This window comes from Lepidochelys kempii, chromosome 5 (assembly GCF_965140285.1).
Source record: "Lepidochelys kempii isolate rLepKem1 chromosome 5, rLepKem1.hap1, whole genome shotgun sequence".
In the NCBI taxonomy this organism is placed as follows: domain Eukaryota; kingdom Metazoa; phylum Chordata; order Testudines; family Cheloniidae; genus Lepidochelys; species Lepidochelys kempii.
Genome location: NC_136384.1, coordinates 100,790,022 through 100,815,089, shown reverse-complemented (window position 1 = coordinate 100,815,089; position 25,068 = coordinate 100,790,022). Strand labels below are relative to the sequence as shown.

The window sequence follows — 25,068 nt, the reverse complement described above, 5'->3', positions numbered from 1 at the left end:
TGTTCAGCATTTGACAGAAGAAAAATCTGATGGCCTTATCAATGAAGCAACTAGGTATCAGTATAAAAACTATTAATGTAAAATTGGTAAAAGTTAGCAACTTCAGTGTGTAAATATTCATAGGAAATGAAAGTCATCCCAGTGGGCCTGCGCAGGGTCGTTTGTTCACTGTCAACTTAAGATCTAGAGACAAGGTGGGTGGGGCAGTATCTTTTATTGGGCTAGCTTCTGATGGTGAGAGACACAAACGTTCGAGCTTACACAGTATGTTTCCTAGATCTTGAAGAAGGGCTCTGTTCAAGCTCAAAAGCTTGTGTGTCTCACCAGTGGAAGTTGGTCCGTGAAAGATATACCTCACCCACCTTGTCTCTCTAATATCCTGGGACCAACATGGCTACAAAAACACTGCATATGGCTTAAGATCTAGTCAGTTTGTTTAAAAAACCCAAACAACCTCCGCTCTCCCGGTCCCCCTCCACCCCCCAAAAGTAGTTTCAAGTGCTGCACCTGCGCTTTAGTTCCCCTTCCAGCATCTGTATTTTACAATCCTTTCTTCTTCTTCTTTCTTTTTTTTTAAAGTTCCATATAAATGGCAGGGGGAAACTACCTACATAGTTAAATAGGCTATATACAAAGTTTTGTCAGAGGCCCATAGTAAACTGAAAAGTAGAGAAATATTCTTCTTTATTTTCAGTTAAAAGAATTGATAGTACCAATAGGAGGTTTACTTTAAAAACAGCTTTAGAATTTTTTAGTGTCGCTTATTATCTTGAATTCAGACTGTAAGAGGGACTAAGTGGTTCATAGATTGCCTATCCCACAGTATTAGGGATCTAAAAGATCACAGTTTAATCCTCTACACTGGAGTGAGTGTTACTCTGCATAGCCTCATCTGCCGTTGCTTTTTTCTTGTAACATACCAGTGTAGTTCCAGTAGTGGTGGTAACAGTGGGATCACTAGTGTAGACAGGCCATTGGTATTTTAATCATTATCTAATCTTGACCTGCTTTGCTCAGGGTCAGACAACATAGTGATTAAAAAGTTTATGATCTGACTTTGCTGGTGATATCATCAGTAGGAAATTTGGGAGGAAAAATGATAGTGCATTCATAGTTTATGAAGAGTAAGATACATACAGAATTTACTAGTACAGTGTTAATGAAAAAAGCTTTGTCCTTAACACTGTAATTTAAAATAAATTGTTTTAATGTAAAAATGTTACAAAGAAGTTGCAAGAACTGTTTTTAGTAGCGGAACACTCCCTAATCCTATCAACAATGCAGTATATCAGAAAGTGTTATGTGGTCCGACTGATATATTGATTGTTCTCCTAATTCAGTGCAGACTTTCTTGCTTTGATCATGATACACAGTTTTTTTTGAGCGCATGGGAAGTGTGGTAACTTTGCATTGTGGAAAATGAATTTATGTATTTTAGTCTTCTCTTTTATTTTGTCTTCCTGTGTAGGCAGATTGCACTAGCTGATCTAATAATCATCAATAAAACAGATTTGATTTCACAAGAAGAACTGAATAAAATAAGAACAGCTGTCAGGTATGAAACTTACAGTATGAATAAGTTATACTGACTGACAGTTTTTTGTTTATATGCTTCTTATGACTGGCACAGGGATTGGAGATTGCATGATTACCATGACACAAATTATTTGCTCACAGGAGAGAGAGAGATTAAATAGTGTTCCGATACAGTTATGTACTTCCACAAATCTTGTTTTTTTGCATGTGGTGATTTCTGTGCACCATCCTTATCTACATGCATCTGAAGAAGTGGGTATTCAGCCCCGAAAGCTTATGCTCCAATACGTCTGTTAGTCTATAAAGTGCCACAGGACTCTGCCATTCTTATCTAGTAACCGTATAACCCCTTTTTAACTTTTCAGACTTCATTTTTTTGTATCAATGCTTAAATATTTCTAAAGATACCTTTAAAAATAATTAATAGATATCTGGGGAGGCAAGGAGGATGCAGAATAATTTATCATTTGTGAGTAAATGAACAAATAATATGGACAAGATTAGTGGTTAGAGGTGTAGGCAAAAATGTCTTCTGCTGCCACCACAATATCCCCACATCCTGTGAGGAACAAAAAAACACACACCAAAAACTGAGTTTGAAAAAGTATTTTCCCATTTCACTGCTTTAACAAAATGTCCTAAATAAAAGGAAAAATGTTTAGGCTCAGCAACAAGTATAAACTGGGGGGAATTTTGCTTGAATAAAATATGTCCTCTGTAACAGTAGTCCTCTGTTGTCATGGATAGTGAATCTCCTGGCAAGCTGAGAGAGAAATAAAAATGGAGATTACTATGGGGGTTGTACAACAATTTAATAAGAGTTGGATTATTACTCAGGAGTCCTGGTTCTCATTTCCCTGCTTTGTTTACTACATTATAGAATTCAGTTTTTATTCACATCTAATTTCTCCTTTTTTCCCCCTCACCCTTTTTCAGGTCAATAAATGGGCTTGTCAAAATTTTAGAATCTCAGAGATCAAGGTAATTTCTAGTGTGGGGCAGTATCACTTGCTGCCCCTTCCTATTTCTGTTGTGACAAGTTGCTGTATATTTTTTAGTCCTATTCATTTTAAAAGAAAACTATTTAAATAACTCCTTGCCTATTTTCCTGTCGTCACTTTAGATTAAAACTAACACTTTTAAAAAAAAAGTCTTATGCTGTTTGCTTTCTCTTCATGTTTTTTCAGCTTAGAAATTGAAAATATACTATCAGTTTCCAATTAGGCAATTCCAGACTTTGTAAGGTTTAAATGCATACATTCAACGAAAATTAGGAGTTTTTAATCAGAATTGGAATACTAAAAAAATAAAATCCTTATTATATTTGTATTGGGTTTAGATTTTGCAAAAACTTAATTAAATTTTGTGCTAAATTTGACCCGACAGTGGCTTTCAGTTATTGAGACTGCACTAGCAACGCCACTGGAGGAGCATTACTGGCTGGAAAAGTGCTAGGGTAGACACAGCCAAGATGGCTCTGATCCATTCCAGCTGTCATAAATATAAAGGGAAGGGTAACCACCTTTCTGTATACAGTGCTATAAAATCCCTCCTGGCCAGAGGCAAATTCCTTTACCCTGTAAAGGGTTAAGAAGCTACGGTAACCTTGCTGGCACCTGACCCAAAATGACCAATGAGGGGACAAGGTACTTTCAAATCTGGAGGGGGGGATGACAAAGGGTTCTGGCTGGCTGTGTGATGCTCTTGCCGGGAACAGATCAGGAATGCAAGCCTTCCAACTCCTATTAAGTTAGTAAGTAATCTAGCTAGAAAATGCATTAGATTTTCTTTTGTTTAATGGCTTGTAAAATAAGCTGTGCTGGAGGGAATGTATATTCCTGTTTTTGTGTCGTTTTGTAACTTAAGGTTTTGCCTAGAGGGATTCTCTATGTTTTGAATCTGATTACCCTGTAAGGTATTTACCATCCTGATTTTACAGAGGTGATTCTTTTACCTTTTCTTTAATTAAAATTCTTCTTTTAAGAACCTGATTGATTTTTCATTTTTCTTAAGATCCAAGGGTTTGGGTCTGTGTTCACCTGTACCAATTGGTGAGGATTATTATCAAGCCTTCCCCAGGAAAGGGGGTGTAGGGCTTTGGGGGGGGATATTTTGGGGGAAGATATCTCCAAGTGGGCTCTTTCTCTGTTCTTTGTTTAAAATGCTTGGTGGTGGCAGCATAGTGTTCAAGGACAAGGCAAAGTTTGTACCTTGGGGAAATTTTTAACCTAAGCTGGTAAGAATAAGCTTAGGGGGTCTTTCATGCAGGTCCCCACATCTGTACCCTAGAGTTCAGAGTGGGGAAGGAACCTTGACACAGCAGCTGGCAATCTTGCTGTAATTGAGGCTTACATGTAGAAATCCTCTAGGTCATTTACATAGCTTTTCAGTGATGTGGTACCCGTTGTCATGTGACACATCACTGAAAAGGCCTAACAGGCCAATAAGTGTCCAATGCCAAACTCTAATCACATGTACTGTGTAAAGCTCTTTATGCCTCTTCCAGGTTTGATTTAGTGGGACCTAGAAATAAATGGTGCCTGCAAAATTGTTTTGAAAGATATGTCAAAATAGTCATAACACAAGAAGTAAGTGGCTTTACTCTTTCATATTTTTGATTGGCACTCTGGTTTGAATGCCTTATTAGACAAATGAAAAGGTGGTATTTTTTTAAGAAAAGACTGTGTCTCTCCCACCTCCCATGAAGCTCTCAGTAGTAAGTGTCTATTCCGATTCAATTATGGATTTAATCGAAAGGACTGAGTGAAGTTGTGACAAAAGCACACTCTTGAAACATGTCATTTAGGGTTTAGTAACTTGTGTATGAAGTACAAGTACCACACATTGAAGTGCTTAAATGAGGCTAGATACTCATCATAAACCTTTCAAATGCAGATATCAATAAATTATTCAAAAATGTAGATGGGAACTCTACATTTCAGTACAGGTCAAAATAGATTGAGCACAAATGGTTGTGGTTTTCTACTCCAAATGTTTTCCCTACTAACACTGGCATATAGGTATTTGTGCTGTTGAATATAACTTCTCATTATTGTTTCCTTTGTTTATAGCAATATTATGCACTAGTATAGTTTTCATCAGAAGATGTGTGCCCATTGAAGGGCATTAGTTATCCTACAGTATTCCCTGAGATCCTAAAAAATAGCAATGTGGATGTTGTAGCACTGGTAGTGGCTCAAGGTAGCCACTGAAGCTCAGACCCAGGGTCTCAGCGGGGCTTGGGCTCAGGCAGCTAGCCCAAACTGCCATCAGTGCCACAATGTCCACACTGCTATTTGTAGCATGCTAGCTCAAGCCGAGCTAACGTGAGTCTGTCTGCTTACATTGGGAATCACACTTCTCAGCTGCAGTGTAGACGTACCCAATGAACAGCTGAAATGGGATGTAAAATTAAATCAAGTCCTGGTGTGGAGTTTACACCTTGATAAAATCTGATAAAGTCTGCCAAGTAATAGAGCAACACCTACCCTTTTATAGCCTTACCAAATACACACAGACTTTAAGGCCAGAAGGGACTGTCATGATCATCTAGTCTGACCTCCTGCACATTGCAAGCCAGAGATCCTCGCCCACCCACTCCTGCATAACCTCTGAGTCATTGACATCCTAAAATCTTGATTTAAAGACTTCAAGAAAATCTACTGTTTACTCTAGTTCAACCCAGCAAGTGTTGAACAAGAGAGAAAGCACTTATTGCTCTGGTGCATTACTATATTGTGCCCATCGACAGAAAGTATGGCTGGACATCTGACATTTGATACAGTTGACCTCCAAACTCTACTGTTCTTCCTTCACAGGCAGCACAGGGGTAGATAGAAATGGCTTAGGCCATTCCACTCAGAATTAAGCAAAGGGTCCTTATTGGCAACTGTTCCTGCATCTCTGTGACTCATTTGGTTGGTCCCACAAGTCTGTTCTCTCCCTCATTCTGTTGTTATCTATATGAAATGGTTGGGAGAGGTAGTGAGACAGCACAGGCCAACATGCCAGCAGTGGACAGATCACACTCATCTGTGCATCCTTTTAATGTAAAGGAAGCTATAACTTGCCTAGTTGAGATCAGTGCTTGTATGAAGAGGCGCTGGTTAAAGCTAAACCCAGACAAAATTGAGATGATGCGGGTGAGAAGAAGGAAGTGCTTTAAAGAAATTTCCATAACTACCTTCTCTACTAAAGACATCTCCTCTCATTTTATTGGTCTGAAGCTCTGGGATCCTCTTTCATTCTGCACTACATTTGGACACCCAACAGTGGCAAAAAACATGCACTTTCATCTGCGGGCATCCAAAAGATAGCACCTGATCTTGGCAGACTAGTATCTGGCCATAGGCAGTCCTAAGCTCAACTACTGAAATTCTCTGTATCTATGAATGAAGTTCTATACTTTAAAAGGGCTAGTTCAGGCTGCAGCAGCCTGCCTGCTTAGCAGCATAGGTTCCTAGCAATACATCATCCCACTCTGCAGTGGCTTCCTATTGAACCCAGAGCCCAGTTCAACATCATTGTACTGTTTTTCAGAGCCCTACATGGAGTCGTTCTTTAACACCTAAAGGACAACTCATTTTTTGATCTTTGGTGATGACTTTTGTCAGTGGAACAAAGGAAGTGTTGCTCAGTAGGGGGAGAATTGTGGGTGTAGCAGACAGGAGCTGGCCCAAGATTGCCAGATTAAATAAGAATAACTAACCTCCCAGCATTCAGAACTAAATACAAAACATACACCTTTTCTCGCACTCTCCCACAATAGTACCCTTACTTGTACCAACAGTCTTCTCTTGTGTGTTCAGTAATTATTAAAACCAAAACAAACACACAAGTAATAGAGCAACACCTACCCTTTTATAGCCTTACCAAATACACACAGACTTTAAGGCCAGAAGGGACTGTCATGATCATCTAGTCTGACCTCCTCCTAACAGGGAAGGGGAAGAGAGATTATTGCCATTCTCACTCATGGAGGTGCTCAGATAAGACTGGTCGGTGCCAATATAGGAACATAGGTAGAAATGCTTTTTTTTTTTTATAGCACCATGGAATTTTATTAAAGAAATTTTCAGATGGTACTGTGTCTGAGTTGATCTGATGGTCAGTGTTTGGATGCTTACCATTTCCAATAATGTTAATCTTGTTAACATGTCCATTGATTTAACTTATTTGAAATTCTGCTTGCAAGCTGCTCCTTGCTGGAAGCTTTCTGTCCTGCTGCTAAACTGTTGCACTATGAAAAGTCTTCTTTGCAGTGACTGTCATGTTAGTTTATATGGATTACCCTCCTATTGTTTTTGTTGCTTTGTTCAAGTAGGAAGGTGAAATGTGTTTAAGAAGCTTTTACAACTTCACACTCCTTTCTTATTAACTTTTAAATTCTGCTGAAGAATACTTGGAACAAGAATAAACAGTACTACAGAGGGTCCTTAATCATAAACTCAGTTATTATGGAGTGTTTCCCGTTGGTCATTAATTGCTTTTTCTGGAGATCTTAACTAAATAATTTTTGTTAAATCAGCATGGCTCTCTTTAACAAAGAATAGTTAATAACTTCAGTGGGCTTTTTAACATTTAGGGCTAGATTTTTCAAAACGGTTCTGCATCCACCAGCTACCATTGGCGACAGGGGGAGTTGCTGGATGCTGAGCACTCCTGAAAATCTGGCCGCTTCATTTACTTATCTAAATGGGAGCTGAGCATCTCTGAAAATCATCCCCCTTTATGGATGCTGAGCGCATTTATAAATCTGGCCCTTAACAGTAGCTCCTTTATTCTGATGCAGCTTTGGTTTTAAAGTTTCTGCAATATTTTTTAGACTTCTGCAGCAAAACTATAGATTCCATTAACTATTGCTAGTACTGTGAATCTAGAGACTGTAACCCTGGTAATAGTATGTGTGTTTGCTTATGTGATTCTTATTGAAACAGTTGACTATGTAGAGAGGGAGGAAAATGTCTGTGAGAATACAATGGTGACTCCAAGTCCAGCGGGAGGGGGAAAAGTGTGTGGGGTGGGGAGGGGACACTGTCCTCACTGTTTGTACATGATTTGACGACGATGATGATGATGATAAACTTGGCATATTGGCTGGACAATACTAAAATCTGGGTGTTTGTGCTAATCTGGTCATACGTATTATGACATCCATAGAACAGGACAAATCCTAAATTCCATGCATACATCCTGTATGCAGGGTATAAGAGGGCAAAGCAATAGAAAGGAATCAGTCCCTCGTTGCACAGTGGCAGAGGAGATGCTCTGCAGGCACAATTGCAACATCTTTCAATTTCAAATTCCTTTATGAAGAAGGAAACATAATAGTATATAATCTTTAAAACATTACATGGATCGTATTGCCCGCTAAATGGCTTTTTTGGAGAGGGAAGTGTAGCTATATTTCAGTTTTCCTCAATTTAATCAAATGCTGAATTAGAGGGGGTTTAGAGAAGGGCAACAGGAATGATTAGGACCTGGAAAAACTCATGAAATGATATTGAAAATATTGGGATTGCTTGCCTTAGAAAGGAGACAAATAAGGGGGGACACGATAAAAGTATATATAGTAATGGTAGATCAGGAGCTTCTCTCATCTTTGTCTTCTAACACAAAAATAAGGAGATGTTGAATGAAATTAAATAATGGCAAATTCAAAACTGATAAAATGAAACTTTTACACACAATGTATAATTGGACTGTGGAACTCATTGCCACAGGACGTCATTAGAAGTTGTTAATGCCAAGAAATTAGCAAGATTAAAAGAAATTGGACATTTGTATGGTTAACAGCAAAATCCAGAGTTATAGTTAATACTAAGAATTTTGAAAGGGATATTAAACCTCATGCTTCAGGGTTGACGTCAGTATCTAACTATAAAGGATTAGGAGAAGACTTGGTGTGGGAGGCAAATTATCCCACATCTTGCTGCAGGGTTCTTATACCTTCTTCTGGTGCTGATCACATGGGATACTGGACTACACTGACTTCAGGTGTGATCTTGTATGACAGCTCCTATGTTCCTAGTTAAATACTCTTCAGAGATTGACACTGTTTCTCTATCTTGCACTGTCTGTCCAAAACTTGAAATGGTTACGCAGTTAGATTTAACAGTAAAATTAGTTTATTAGCATGGTACTTGAGAACACACATCCTTTAAATAAGATTTTTTTCTGTCCATTGTCAGTCAATATTATGCAAGAGGTAGGAGCATTTACAATCTGCCTGGGTGTTTCTATGACCTTAGTATGAGTTTATGGAGTACTACTGAGACAGACAGATCAGACACAGCTGTTCATAAACTAAAGAAGAGGTTTATGTAGGCTATGCATTGTACCTTAAAAATCTTTCGGCCTAGAAACAGCTTTGTATACTTGTTGGTGGGTACATGTTTAATAATAATAATTGGCCAAGACCCATAGGCCTGTGGATTTTTCCTTTTAACCATATCCTTGTTTTCATATTTTCAATAACAAAATAACCAGTTCTGTAAAGCCAACCATTTGTCTTAGCAGTGACACCTGAACTGGAATGTAAGGGAATATATATTGTACTTTTCTGAAAAGGGGTGAGTATGTGTGTGTGTTACAGAAGACCTAGGTAGAAACACTTATAGTTAAGGTTGTCCAACACTATCTGTTATAAGACCCTGTATTCAGTTGTTGTTACTTTGCCAGACTTTAACTATTTGGCCTGAAATTTTCCATGCTGGGTGTCTGCCTCAGGCTGAATTTGGGGGAGGGGGAGGGTGGAGCTCAAGAATTTCAGCAAAAATTGTTCAGCTATTTCTCAGAACAAAGTTAGGGATAATACATTGATTTGCCCCTGTTTTTACCAAACAAAACAAAACAAAAGCAAACCACTTTTTCAGCTATGTTGTTGAGAAGCTCTAGCACCACAGTTTCAAGCCAGGAATTTGGAAGAGGTTCCTTCAAATTCAAACCTTCAAATTTGGAAGAGGCTTGGCTTCGGTGTGTGCCTTTTGCTGTCCTCATGAAATTCCACCCAAATTTGGCTGAGTTATGGAACTCTGAAAATCTGTTGTTACCTGCTCGGAACAGATTTGTTAGTTTGGCAACTAAATTCTTCAGATTCCAATTCTAGTGAGTATGCTCTAGGCCATAGTGGCAGAATCTGAGTAGGACTTTCCCTACAATTGTTCCTCCTGACTCCACACCAGGGCTTGATGTGCTGGACACAGGAACTAAGACCTGAGGTCCTGGGACATGGAGGTGAGGGGGAAATGGGTTGAGGTAAGAACAGGCTGGACGAGTCTGAGGCAGAAGGGGTCTGTTAAGCTTCGGGGTGGAAGAAAATAAGGGCTGAATGGTTTGAAAACCACTAGATAAACTCCCCTCAGAACCTGGAATAGAACTGAGGTTTCCTGAATTTCAGCATTCCTATGCTGTCAGCAAACAGCTGTGAAACTCATTGTTAAAATGTTTGCCTCATCTCCCTTCAGTGACTGGAGCTCATAGAAGATCTAAAGGTTCCAGCCCAGCAGCTGACCCATGTGGGCGTATGCTTCCACATAATGCAAATTGTGTTTGTTTTTAGTTTTCACTGTGTGTTTTTAAAAATCTGGGAAATAACATACAAAAAATATATGCAAAGCATGTTATGGTTGCAAAGTCAAGTCAGGCCCCTTGTGCATTTATATTATGATAAGTCTTTAATTACATGATTAAATAGTTTTTTTTTTTCCACTGGAAACTTGTTTAAAAATGCAACAAAAGAATCATAGCAATAGTCTGCTTTAAGAGACAGTTATCTAATACCTTTACATCTGGTGAATAAAATCATTCAAATAGCTTTGTGTCTGTCAAACATCACAAGCCTGTTTTGTAGCTGAACTTTTTGCATTGTTGTTTATAACTATAAAATATTTAAGTTGAGAAAAGTATGAAGGCTGTGTTTTATGTTTGTTTTTTTTCTTTTAGAGTTGATCTCTGTGAAGTTTTAGACTTGCATGCTTTTGATAGCTTATCTGGGATAAGGTACAGTATAACCTTATAATCTTTATTTTAGCAATTGATTACACAGGAAATCATAAGAAATGGTTGCACAAAATAGACACTGTCACTTTAAGGTTGCAACTGAGTTTCCATTATAAACCGAATTGTGGCCTCTTGTCTAAAAGTAAAGTACATTTTTTAAAAAACATTTGAAGTGAATTGAACAAGGAGATTTATATATTATATATTTATTTATATTTAGAGAACCTAAAAGTTGTTAATTACAGAGCCAAGTATAATATCTTTTTGCCATTTTGTAGCAAAGAGCAAAATCCCACTTTACTGGGTGCCCAGGACACAAATTCCATGTAATTACAAAAGTTATTAACATTTCCTTTAATAACGTCACTAGGCAACGTCAGCTTTGGCATTCTTGGTGTATAGGCTGTCAACTGACTGCTGAAGACCTAAGTATTCATTTGAAGAAGAAAAACCTTCAGTCCCTTTTCTTACATTTTAAGCTGCCTCTCTCTGCAACTTGATCACTTGACAGTGGAAAACAGAATTTTTTTCTATTAAAAAGCTTGTGAGGGTGGTCAAGAAACCCTCTCCGAGGTTCACTGGGGATTGAAGACCTGATAATGCCCACAGAAAAGTAGATTAAGTGTCTGTCTCCCTTACCTCTTCCTTCAGTCAAGTTCTCATCCAGACCCCTCTTTGAGATTCTAAGTGAGTTGCAGAAGTAGCACCCAGAGAGTATTGAGTTAAGGTTGCTCTTCTCAAATAAGGCTCTCAAACAACCTTACTCTGCCCCCACATAATAATGCCTACAGAAAATCAGACTATATTACCTTATCTATCGATAAAATAAAGTTAAATTTTATCAGTGCTTGCTAGGTTGTCTTAATTAACTAGGTTGTCTGAATCATAATTAAAGCTAAGATTTTGTCATGGATATTTTTAGAAAAAGTCACAGACAGGTCACAAGCAATAAAGAAAAATTCAGGGAAGCCCATGACCTGTCCCTGACTTTTACTAAAAATATCCATAATAAAATGGGAAGGGACTGGGCAGCTGCGGGGTTGCTGCGGGTTCTGGGACCCCACCATCAGTGGGGTCTCAGAGCTCCAGGGTCCCCCCTGTCACCAGCAACGGAGGGAAGCTGCAGGGACCCCTTGCCCCCCCCCCAATGGCAGGGAGCTGCGGGAACCCCCCTGCAACAGCCGCAATGGGGAGCTGCAGGGATCCCCCTGCCACTGCGGGGCGGGCCGGGGGCTGCAGAGGTCCCCCCGTCTGGTGGTAGCCAGGGTCCCCCCAGCCCAGGGTCCCCCCGTCTGGTGGTAGCCGGGGTACCCCTGCTCCCATAGCAGCTGAGAGCTTGAGGCCACTAGCTTAGGGGCTGCTACCTCAGGCGGCGGGGGTACCTCACAGCTCCCTCCTGCTGCGGGAGGCGGCGGGACCCTGCAGCTCCCAGTGGCCAGGTCTGAAGTCACAGAGATCTTTGGAAGTTACGCTGCATTACAGCTTTCTTTGTGGTGTTACATTATGTGCTTTACTGAAAAAAAATACAAATCTGTAATTAGATACATTAGAGCACTTGCACACACAGAACAAAAGTGTACAGTGACAAATTACCACACTTTATATTGAAGACATATGCGTGAAACTATAAAAGCAGTTTCTGTGATGTGCATTTTAGGTAAGCTACCTGCAAAGTAGGGTGATGGTAAACTGACATTTGTACAGAGACAGAGTTGACGTAGCATGGATTACTTTATTTGGGACGTTAGTTCTGAATTTCCTGAGTTTCTAATATTTGAAAGATTTATTTTTTTATTTTATTTTATTTTTACACTAGTGTTCTTGAAAAGTAAAATGTGTAGTCAAACTACTAATATAAGCCTGCACCTGAACTAAGGCTTTCTGTTAAAATCTTACTGTACCTCATTTTGAATATTTCTTCTTCAATTAAAATTGTGATATTTAACTCACAATTTTAACAAGCCATGCTATTTGGAAATGCATCTGAGTGATCAGCATGTGTTTTTATTTTCATACACTGAGTTGACAAGTAATACAGTTGTACCTCTTTCCCCTGCGATACAGTGTGGATGAAGACCAAAAAATGACACAAGGAAAGCAAAAGTGCGAGATGTGTAAAAATGTTTTATTTATTTAACATAGTTTTCTTATGCCTTTTTTGCCCCATTTAGCGCTTCTCCTTTAAATAATTTATAATAAAGTGAGAATAGACTTTACAGGTAAACTTAAATCTAAAGTGAGAGACCGTTGAGGGCTCTAAGCACGGTAAATTACTGTACAAACCTTTTCTCTGTTAGGTTAGAAATGAGTCTGAGCCACAAAAGTCCAATTCAAATTTTGAACCCCCCCCCCAAATTTGGGGTTATTCTGACCATCTCTCTCTTGGAGACCTAGGTTCAAATGTAGAGCCTTAGGCCATCCTAAACTCTTATGTTGTGGCCTCACATTAGTCCTTATTGGATTATCCTGCACCACAAAACATACAGTTTGATGATTTGGGTTTGAGAGGACTAGGACTGAACTAACAGGGGTGTCTCATGTTAGGGATTAATTTCATTAGCAGAGCTGGAAGGAAGCTGGCACATAGTATATCTTGTTTTAGTAAATGCTACAGGTCCTTTCTCCTGCCCTGCTCCCTAATAAATTTAAAAACATGATTTAAAGTAGGGAAAGGAAGGACTACATTGATTTTTTTGCCTTGTGTTCTTAGTAATACTGTTGGGATGACTCAGTTTGCCCTTCGTTTTGACACAAAAGTTGGCTGAGAGTTGATTTGTTGCATTTTTAGAGTATTAAAGTGAATACTTATTTCAAAACCTTTATTATTATTATTTGCAACAGCTGTATTTTTGCCAGCTGTCTGTGCATATGTTATAATTAAGATATATAAACTCTCCATGTATTTTGCCATTTGAGCATAAATTTAACTTGTATAATAATTTAATGCTTTGATTTATTTTAAGAATGAGTCCCTTTTTTAACCTTCGTCCCTTTTGTTTTTGTTTACAGTAGCAAATGTCACTCAAGTAATCAAAAGGTCCTTTCCATTTACTGTGTTTGGTTTATGGAAATGACATTATAGCTATGAAATGACGTTTGGCAGTGATTAAACAAACAAGTAAAATTAAATTATTGGTATTTAGATGTATTGTATAGTTGCAAAACAGAGAAAATCCTTCAAAGATTAACCAGCTGTGAAGGATTAAACTTGACACCCTCCTTATCATGACTCCTGGGGTGACTAATTCACTCCAACAGCTTGTCTACACACAAACTTTCCCCCTCCCCTCTTTTAAACCCACTCTTACCTATTTACCCCTCGCTGTTCTTAAAACCTTGCAGATGTTTTGTTTTGAATTCCTTGGCCTCCCTGTAGTTGAATATATGCTACAATTGTTGAAGACATAATCTGCTGGAAAATGTTTATCTGTGTGCTGTCTCACAGAATAACAGAGCAGTGCCTTTTACAATTTCCGTTCACCCCTTGCATCTGATCAAATGTGAAGCATTCTGAAAGTGTAGGTAGATAGAAATATATAGGCAATATTTTTCTTAAAATAAGATTTAGGAAAGCCAAGATTTATAAAGCAGGCACTTGATGGAGGAAGTATTTTTTGCCTATTAAAAATTCTGTATATATCATCAAATCATTGTTTACATGATCTGTATTAGTGATCACTGATCCAATTCTCAGTCAGAATGGTGATGACAAGAGTTACTTTTTTTTTTCTGGCTTTTTCTATGCCATATCTCCAAAAATTGTCTCTTTCATTCAGTTGCTGCTGCTCCAGCATGCTTGACCATACTCTGGCCATTTTTGGCATAGATTACTGCTACCTTTTCTTCTCTGGTCTTCCTGATTCTCACATGACTCTCATCACATCTGTTCAGTGTGCTGGAATTCAAGTAATTTCCATGCCTGCTGCTGTGTATTACAAAATGTGTGTATGGGTTTATGTATATGTATAGGTGATCAGAACACACTTTGAGATAAGTTTTATAGGTGCACATTACTTAGAATTACATATGTATCTCAAAGTAAACTAAGTACGAAAATATTTTAAATTTTTACTATTTTGTCCTACTTGTTCATGTAAAATTCAATCTGTACCTAGATAATGCTTCATTTATGTTCTTTGTAGTCCTTTTGATACTTTAGTAACACAAAGTAGCTAAGTATTTGCGTCTCATACAATGCAAGGTTCACATTTACTTCTTTTCAGTTTGCAGAAAAAGCTGCAGCATGTGCAGACAACACACCCACACCTAGATAAGGTAACTACTAAACCTGCTGATAACAAAATCCATCTGGGTAATTGCTGCATGTTAGGCATTGCATGCTAATCATGTGATCTATAGTGGGCATTAACTAAATGATAATGTATTAAGGAATAATTTGAATACATGCATTGTTCTATATGGATGTGCTTTATTCTGTTGAACTAAACATATACAGTGGGCCGTATTTTCAAAAGTGGTGTGCAAACAATCATGTAAATAACTTTACCCACATGAATGAATTTAGCCACTGAATGCATCCGATGAAGTGAGCTGTAGCTCACAAAAGCTTATGCTCAAATAAATTGGTTAGTCTCTAAGGTGCCACAAGTCCTCCTTTTCTTTTTACCCGCATGAGTAGCCTCATTGAAATTAATTAAAAGTATTCATGTGCAGGACTGGGCCCTAGATTTGTTGTCATTATTTTTCACATGCATATTTTGTGCACCCAGACAGTATTTGCATGTATAAATTGGGTAGTTGGGCACCAACTTATGCATGTATACATTTAGAATCTTGGTTAAAGCCAACGGACATATTAGCCCAATATGTGTAAATTTTCTTACATAGATGCTTGTAATTTGTTTTACAAAGAAAAACTGTATAATTGTGGGTTTATAACTCTCTGGACTAGAATCTGCCCTACTTAGGCCTTGATCCTGCCAACACTTAAGTACATGCTTATTTAACTATTGCGAGCAGTTCCATTGAAGTTAATAGGATTGCTCATGGTAGTAAAGCTAAGCGTGTGCTTAATGGACTATTCACATTACTAAAATTAAGCACATACAGAGTTTGTAGGATAAAGGCTTTACTTTTTAGGGTGTATGTCAGGGCAGAATTTGACCCTCTGTCTAGTACAGAGTTAGAATTGTCATTGTTGCATTTTTAACAATAGGAAGTGGTTCATTATTACCTCTTAGATTTTTCTTTTACTTGATTAATGGAAAATGTAATGTTTTCTTCCTTAAACATTCCTAAACTAAAAATCAAATTGGAGGGAGTGGGGGAGAAGCCCAGTTTATCACTGCTACAGAAATAGACCTATGTTCAATGTTGTTTGTATTGCTTGTTAAGCACTGACAATGTGCTTGGTGCTATACAGGGCAAAAATAGCTTTCAGTGTGAGAAAGACAGGGATAAGACAATGGAAGTCACAGAGAAGAGTGAAAGCAGAGAATTTTTTGTTTGTTTGGTACATGGACATGTCCCCCAGAGACTCTTGTGGATATCATGGAGTCATGCAAGTAAGATCATATAAAATATAACTGGGTACCCCACCAGTATGAGTAACCAGGGTTACAAAATATGCAGTGGATTACAAAACTCAATTTACTTGAAACCCAGGGAACAAAATCACATTATGTGTAGTAAGGATATAATTATTCAAAAATATTGACTCTGGTGTCCTCTGGTTTAGTGAGGCACAAAATATTTTTCTGACAGGGTTAAGGACACTGACACTTTTATATAAATGTCTTGCATTTTTTTTTTATTAGTTCATAAACGTATTCCAAAATTTATGCTCTGATATTAAATAGATTTTTGCTTTAATATTCACCTTTGGACCATTTTTATCTGTCTCTTGTAAGATGCTGCGGGCCACATAGGGATCGCTGTATTTAAAATGTTCTTTTATTTAAATAATGAGTAGATTTGTTTCTATGTGAGAGCATTGTAATTGTGGCATCTTCTTTTTATGTTTGGAACTTACAAGACCCTTGTTGCCTTAGTCTAAATTGCTCTTTTCATTTCAAGAGCACTCATTTAGTTTTGCTGCTTAAAACGGGGAGAGTGGGACTCCCTCCTTATGTAGTTTGAAACTTTATTTAGAACCCAGACATGCAATGTAAATGAACAATGAAAGCACTGGTGAGGGTGGTGGGGGAGAAGGTAAATACATTGTGGAGGAAGGTGTGATTTTAACATATGAATGCTTCATTAGACACTGAACGAGAATGCTTTGTCAAATTTGTCTTCACTGAGCTATTCAAAACTATCCAGGATTTTTTTAAAGTAACCTTCAAATAAAAACAAAAGACCCTGAAACAATATAATCAGTAATATGGGCGACAGCCAAATTTTAAAGGGACACTGTCAAGTTAATTGAATTATAAAAATACTTGCTTTGTGCTTGGTAGCGTATGTCAGGGAATGAGGGAAGGCTCACATAAATGAACTCCATGCCACCTCCCTCACCTGGGGCCCCACAATTCCAGCAGGTAGAGAGGGAAAGGCCCAGCTTGGACTTAACACAGACGGAGCTATGTTCCGTGAAACCAGGGAAGGTGGTCAGATCAGGACTTTCTCTGGTGAACTTTAGCATTTCCCCAGAAGTTCTGAAAATTAGAGTTGTGGCATGATGTAGGGGAGGCATAAAGGCAATTGCTGTGTGAAATGGAGGCAGAACCAAAGAGGTTATATCACATAGTTGAAGTAGCTGATGGGTGTACTGTTCCATTGGCTGTTGTTAAAACACTATGATGAACTAGAGGAATAGTTGTTTTTGCAAGTTTTGCACTTAAACCAAAAGTGCTTGTTGTGAATGTTAGAGTGTGTGTGTGTGTGTGTGAGAGAGAGAGAGGTTTTGTGGACTGTTGTGGTTCTGCAAAAAGGTTAAACTGGGCCTAAATTTTGAAAAGGGAAATCAGCAAAGTTAGTCATGTTTTGACAAAACAGCATTATAGAAATCCCAGTGGTCTTAAACCTGGAAACTAAACTCAAAATATTAAAATGAGAAATAATGGGACTTTAACTCAGTGGTTCCCAAAGTGGGGTCCACCAGGGGTTATGTGGGGGGTCCGTCCCTTGTACCTGGGCCAGAACTCACTGGAACAGCATTCCAGCACTTTTGCTGCATGGAGGATGCCATTATGAGAACAAAATGCCATTCTCCACACACCGTGATGTCATATGCACAATGTATGCGAGGTCATGCTGGCAGAGGCATTCCGTTAGTACCAATACTTGCATATTCAGGACTAAACCCCCCTGTTAGCATTTAGAAACACTTTTCTTGCCATTCATTTCAAGACTCAGAAACCTCGGAAAGTAATAGCCCCATTTAGGGGAAACAGAAATACAGATAAAGTTACATGTATAGGTTTTCGGGGAATCCTGACACCACTAAACTAGACTCGGTGTATTTGTCTATATGTGTATTTTCAGAGGCTTCAAACAGCTCCATAGCTAAGCTTACTGAAACTGTTAGTTAAAATGAAAATAACTGTTTTGTGACAAAAATGGACCAGTGGTTAAAAAGCGGAACCAATAAGAAGAAAAAATATATCTACTATTGAACGAACATGAAATCAACGAGGATCAAAGTGACAACAAAAGTGTAGCTAGTAATAAGGAAATATTATTGACACGTCACTGGTGTGAAATATGAAAATATGGAAGGTGACAAACTTTATGCAAGAATAAAGAAGAAGAGGAACTATGATGAACTTCACATAAATTTGGCTTTACCTGTGTCATACAAGAAGATATACAGTTGCCAAACTGTTTTTTGTGATACAAAATGCTTTCTAATTAGTGTTTAAAACCAGCCAAACTCTGCTGACATTTACCTACAAAATGTGTTCTGTACATAGATTAGCCTGTAGAATTTTTCAAACAAAAATTAAACGACTTATAGGCTGGAAAACAGCATGTTATTAACACAAACCATGTCAATCATAAAGCTCTCGAGGTTTTGTATAAAGTTAGCTATAGAATTGCTAACATTGGAAAACCACACACAATTGCTGAAGAACTGATTCTTCCAGCAGTGAATAAACGTAATACTAGGAGAGAAGCAAGGAAAGCAATTAGAAATTATTGAACAATACACTATCTAGCAGACTACGTGACATGAGTGATGATGTGGAAAAACTGGTGTCTCGCTTGCAGTTGAGTCTGTATATTGCCTTGCAAATCAACAGATGTTGCTAATCTTCTTGCATATGTTTGGTATATTTTTGATGAGGTGTCATCCTTTGCCCACATGCACAACAGCAGAAGATATTTTTTTAATAACTTTTTTTTTTTTTACGAAAGCATTGTGTTGGTCTGTTTACTGATGAAGCTCAAGCAATGATGGGTGTAAATTGAGTGGAATTGTCGCTCGAGTATGTCAAGTGCCACCAAAAATGCAGTGGTACCGTTCTAGCATATGTTGTGAAACATTGGGGGCAAAAAAATCAGCAGAATTAAAGGCAGTGTTAAATGGTGTTAAAACCATGAATTTTTAAAAATTGCATCCTGTGAATTTGTGCATATTTAACACTCTGCAGTAACCTGGGAAGTGAACACTTTTCATTACTTCTACAAACACAAGTCCATTGGTTCTCTCCCGAGGGAAGGTATTGGCCTGTTTGTTCAGAGACGTCGTTTTCCATGGAGTATCCTTTTGAATTTTCAGACAGCCAAATTGCACCTTTTAGACAATCACAGCTGGCATACTTGAAGGACGTATTTTCTCAGTTAAATTAACTGAATTTAGATCTCCAGGGAAGGAATATCAATTACCATGTATGATGATCAAGACTAAGGAGAAGCAATGATGATAAAGATTCAGTTGTGGTGTCGTGTGACAAATGACAATTTTGATTGTCTTTATCAGATTTATTTTAGATGAAAATGCAAAACATAACATTCTTCGGCATTTGAGTAAACCTCAAGGACAATTTCCAAGAATATTTTCCTGTGAAGAATGATGCCAACAATTGGATTCAACACCTCTTTGCTAGAAAACCAAAACCATCAAAGGATTTGAATATTGAAGACAGGAGGAACTAATGGAATTGTTCTGTGATGGAGATTTGAAGATGGACTTTACAAAGCATTCATTGATCCAGTTTTGGCTGTAACAGAAATCAAAGTACCCAAGGCTGTCAAGCCAGAGCTGTGGTGTTTTGTTTTGTTTTTAATCCCATTCGCCACTACCTATTTGCATGAAAGTGGTTTCTCGGCACTCATCTCATTAAAATCAAGATATAGATACAAACTGGATACAATGCAAGAGCTTTAGGCTGAAACTTTCAAATATTGTGCAAAATATATCAAAATTGTGTTCACAAAGGCAGGCCCACTCATCACACTGAGTAAGACCATATGTTTCTTTTATTTCAGTTTTAAATTTAAATGTTTTAACAAAACTACTATAGTTATATTTTATATCAATACCTATGATTTCTTTTAATTGTCATAACATATTTGATTATTGACTGTATTTTCCATAATGTTCTATGATACCTACCTATACTTTGATAACACAGTTTAATGGTTGTTATAAATAAATAAATAAATAACTTGTTATAATTGCAGACTGTTTACTTTTGGTTCCTCTGTGAGTCTTATTTTAATAACAAAATAAGTAATACAATAACTGCAACATGAAACTACATATAAAAATGAAAGGGGCCTGGGAAATTTAGTCAGATGCCAAAGGGCTCCGTTGCAGAAAAAAGTTTGGGAACCACTGCTTTAGCTCAGATCTCAGTGTGACCGTGATTATTGGAGTTGCTATCAACGCATCCATAATTAAAATTCTTTGGCAGAGAGTGATTGATAATTAATGCTTAAACTTAAGTTACATTATGCTTAGATTTGATTTTTGTGGCCAGTGCCTAAGAGTGAGTTCAGAATTTCTCTCATAATTCAGATTCATGTTCACACTAATCCTATGTGTTAAGTCTTTCTTAAAATACAATAGCATAAACACTTAAATGAATACCTAGTGGGAAAAGAGGTACTAAGTATAATACTACCTGAATTTTATGTGGGAGGTAGCAACTTGATATCATTAAGGAAATGATTATTGTTTATGTAGTGTGGTACTGTTTAACCAGCAGCCCATTTCCACTACGAAACAGTATGAGTTCATTGTTGTTATCCCTATTTAGTTTAACACTCAACAGTTTATAAAAAAAACATTGAGATGTGCGAGGTGTAAATGAGAGCAGGGAGTTTTCTCACAGTTGGCTACAAGCTCTTCTGAAGGATAAAGGGTGCTTATTGACTTCATGTGGAGAGTCGATAGAAGTACAGCTTCAATATGTGTGAAGCATAATAGACGTGACTCGGTACCTCTTTTGAAGTTACCTGTGAACAAAATGTTAGTACTTGTTTGGGGTGTGGGTTGGTTTATTTTGTGAATTATTCTGTCATTGAGTAAACTAATAGAATTGCTGCTTTAGTCATATTTTATTTTTTTTCCAAATTTTATAACCACTTGGAGAGACAAGGTAGGTGAGATAATGTTTTATGGGACCAACTTCTGTTGGTGAGAGAGACAAGCTTTCAAGTAAGCTCTGTGTAAGCTTGAAAGTGTCTCTCACCAACAGAAGTTGGTCCAATACAAGATATCACCTCACCTACCTTCTCTCACCCCACTGAGATGGTAATTTTGTATGTTGAGCTTTAAATAAAACGTAGTTCTTAATGGATTTTGAAATAATTAATTCCAGCAGTTCTGAACAGGACATTGGCACATTGATTTTTTTTTTCTTGTCTATGATCAGGCTGTAAGTAGTAATCCGTCGTTCACTTTTGGGTAAAATACAACATTTTATTTTTTTTTTATTTAGAGATCTATTTATAAATCTTTATTTTTTCATAGCATAAAAAGTGTACAGCAATGACAGGATGAAGTCTGGTGCATTAAAAGAGAACCCCCTTATTGTGACACACGTGTATCAGCGCAGTGAAACTGTGCTGGTGAATGGGAACAACCATGAAGATACAAAAAAAAAAATAGCTAAGGGAAGTAACTTTATTAAACACGTTTGAAAGATATCAGTATTAACAGCCTAGTCATATTAACAATTGTTTAAAAGGATGAAATATCAGTTAGTTCAGAGTTCTACAGTATGAAATATTATGGCATCAAAATACCCAAAAGTATTGACTGTAGGGAATCATATATTCCTTAAACTGACATTATAAAAAACAGCTGAAATGACCAGAGTAATAGACTATATTAGAGCAGAACCAGTAGCGCGGATATTTTTTCCTTTGGGGGTTTTTGTTACAATTCCTAATTTATACTGTTAAGTATACAAACATTTTGTTTTAAATAAGGTATTGAACTGTTTAGTTTATTCATCTCTAATTTAGAATAACTGAATATTAATGCTTAGATCTTTCTACTTGCAGAGTATTGTCACAGTTACGTTTGAAATGTTAGGAAACACAACTGAAGAAAATCTCAATGAATTTATTCAGGTGAGTGCTGCATAACTGTTACCTGAAAAATGTGTACTACACCACTTGAGAAAATTATCACTTGTGTAAAGCTTCAGTTTTTAAAAACATATTCCTATTTGTAGAATCTTCTGTGGGAGAGGAGTGTGAAAGACAAGGCTGGTCATCCCATGGAGGTCATAAGACTCAAGGTTCAGCTTTTAAATTTATCTAACTTTTTATAACAATTTCTATTTTTTAACTCCCTTACTCCTGTTAAGGATAAAACAGTCCAGCCATATCCTTGAATGTTCAGAGTTGCCCCATCCCTGGATCACTTCATTTGAGCTAGGGGAAAGGGGGTAATAACTTCCTTTTCAGGATGCAGTTCTCTCCCACCGCTTCACTCCTCCCACACGGCTAGCGAGCTCTGCTGGCCAGCACACGGGGGAAGAAGACCCATACATCGTTCCCTTTACTCTCAGCCCACTTGCTCTAGATTTAGTGGGAGGAAGCACAGTTCCTGTACTCCCCCAAGCACCAAGGCTAGAATTATGGTCAGCTCGCTGTGCAAGGGTGGAAGAATCCTTATTCCCCTGTATTGCTACTGTAGGGCTAGTCACAAGCTATTCCATAATGGTCAGTTGTGTTAATGTTGAGTTTTCTTTGCAGAAGCCCTGGTTGCCAGCTCTTGAATGTTATATAGTCCTTGAAATCTTCCTTCTGTGTGTTGTCATTCCTCTGAAAGATCCCATCCCATCACACCCAAAATGGTCACTTCACTTGGAAAATATACCTAGGGTTGTAATTATACTTCTTGACATAACTTGCAGAAATTGAAATGCACCATAAAATTCGGGAAGGGGAGTTGAGGGGAAACATGTCAAAGTCAACACTTAACATTCTCTACAAACCTGAGAACCTGAGGAGATGATATTTTTAAAGAAGCAATCAATGGATATGCAAACATTAAGTGAAATTTCTCAGGAAAATATTGTCCTGTATTTGCAAGGAGTTTATAAATAGCTTCTATTTCAGTGTATGTTACCTACTCCCCCACAAACAAACAGCTGGTTAAAAAGGTCATAACAGAAAATATGCACATTCAAAACTCTGTCAATGCTTTAATAGCGTACAGTAAAGAGAAAAAATATGTTCAGGTTTATTTTCTTATTGCTTAATGAGAACAGCATTTGTAATGGTGAACAGTTGACTGACAAAATAATTACTTTTACTTGAACTTTCAGTAGTGGTTATATATTTGTCTGGTCCTACTACAAGAAAATCAGGACACTTTTGTTTGTCTTCAGTCCTCCTCCTCCCTAAAATCTAAAAACCCACTGATACTACTTAGAAAATACAGTCTGGGAGGAAATAATGTTGCTATGTATCAATATATGTTCTGCATTTTCCCCACATTTTACTATACTGAGCACTTGAATCAAAGCAAAATGTATAAGGAAGGCCTCTGTCCTGCAAGTGTCTGTGCACTAAGCCTCATTGAAATAAATGGGCCTCCATGCAGATGTGTCCAAGTCAGTTGTAGTATGGGTGCCACAGTTTCTCTTTTTGCTTATGTCCCACCAGAAGTTATAGTCCTGTTTGACACTACAGTCATCTTAACACCAGTTAATTTGTCAAACAGAGGATTAGGACTTCAGGATTTCAGATGAGGAATAAGTAGAAAGGAACTGACTGACAAGATCCTACTTTAATGCAAATGACCGTGTGTGTGTGTGTGTGTATAAATAAAACTAAAACCTCTTCCATCCTCCTGAAAAGATACAGTATATAAGATAATCAGAGATGTGTGTAACTAGAAAGTTTTGCAAGGTTTTCTATGAAGTGTTAATGGATCTTTCCAACGGGAGTTTTTGGCACTCGTTTGTGGTCTCATTGTGTTGGCTCTAATCACTTCATTATGTTGCTGAGCCTTTTTAAAATATCGACAGTCATACACATTCATATATCTTTGTTTTAGAATAGTAAAAAAACTGAGGGTGTCAACAACTTGATCATAATTATCCATAACCAAGAAACTCTGTGTTGTACTGTCTACCTACTGTGATAGGAAACGGTGTGCTGTTCTCAGTCACACATACATTATATTAACTAAACTGGCTTTTTAAACAATTGAAATACATAGGCTAAAAATGAAAATTTAAAAATCCTGGCAACTTTCCAGTTGAATCAGAAAACATATTGCACTAGCTAGACAATGTAATATAATCTGACCAGCATTACCCTTATCTGGTCTTCCTCCTCCTATTTGTTAAGTCTGCGGGTTATGTTGTCTTATATTCAAATTATTGTATTCTCTTTGTACAGTGCCTAGCACAATGTGGTTCCTATTCAGATTACAGCCTCTAGGCTCTATTGTGATAATAACAATAACTGTCCTCCTGATCAGGGGTTGGTGTCTATTAAAGACAAATCTCACCAGGTGATTGTCCAAGGTGTCCATGAACTGTATGATCTAGAAGAGACCATGGTAAGCTGGAAAGAGGATGATGAAAGAACAAACAGATTGGTTCTAATAGGTAAGAGGAAACCATACATTTCTTAGTTTTGCCTGTTGTGAGAAACAGTTGACCAAAGTCAGACTACAATTCTTCAACGGGTAAAACAAAGTAAATAAAATAGAATTGTCCATAAATTGTATGCATATATGAAGTGTGTGTAATTAAAATATGTGTATGTATGTTTTATATATTATATATGTAGGATTAGCAGAATTCAATTTTTTATCATTTTGATGAATATTAGTAGTTTATTTTTAAGCATTTTTAATAATTTACATTTTCCTTGTGGCACAAAATTATGGGTTTTAAGCCTTTTTCAGTTTTTATCAATTTTAAATTTTCACAATTGTGGGACATTATGGGGACAAGGGGGTCAGACAGTATTTAATGACAGTAGAAGACACTGATATTCAGAAAGTTAAAGCTTCATAGAAGTTAAAACGCAAATTATCAACATCACCTGTCAAAATATACCCAAGTAAATATCCTTAAATCAAACTCTTAAATTCTCAAGTGGCACTCTTTTTTTTTCTTTGCCTGTCTGTAAATTGTGATTATTGATGGA

General features: G+C 37.5%; 1 protein-coding gene across 1 annotated transcript in view; it reads left to right on the top strand.

The window, feature by feature from the left end:
- Window positions 1–25,068, top strand: part of LOC140911680 (zinc-regulated GTPase metalloprotein activator 1C-like) — a 42,581-nt gene that overhangs the window by 16,681 nt on the left and 832 nt on the right. The window contains 8 exon segments of the mRNA XM_073345210.2: window positions 8–54; window positions 1,469–1,555; window positions 2,473–2,517; window positions 10,480–10,536; window positions 14,760–14,811; window positions 21,955–22,023; window positions 22,128–22,193; window positions 24,392–24,521. Coding sequence (XP_073201311.1) covers window positions 8–54; window positions 1,469–1,555; window positions 2,473–2,517; window positions 10,480–10,536; window positions 14,760–14,811; window positions 21,955–22,023; window positions 22,128–22,193; window positions 24,392–24,521 — 553 coding nt within the window.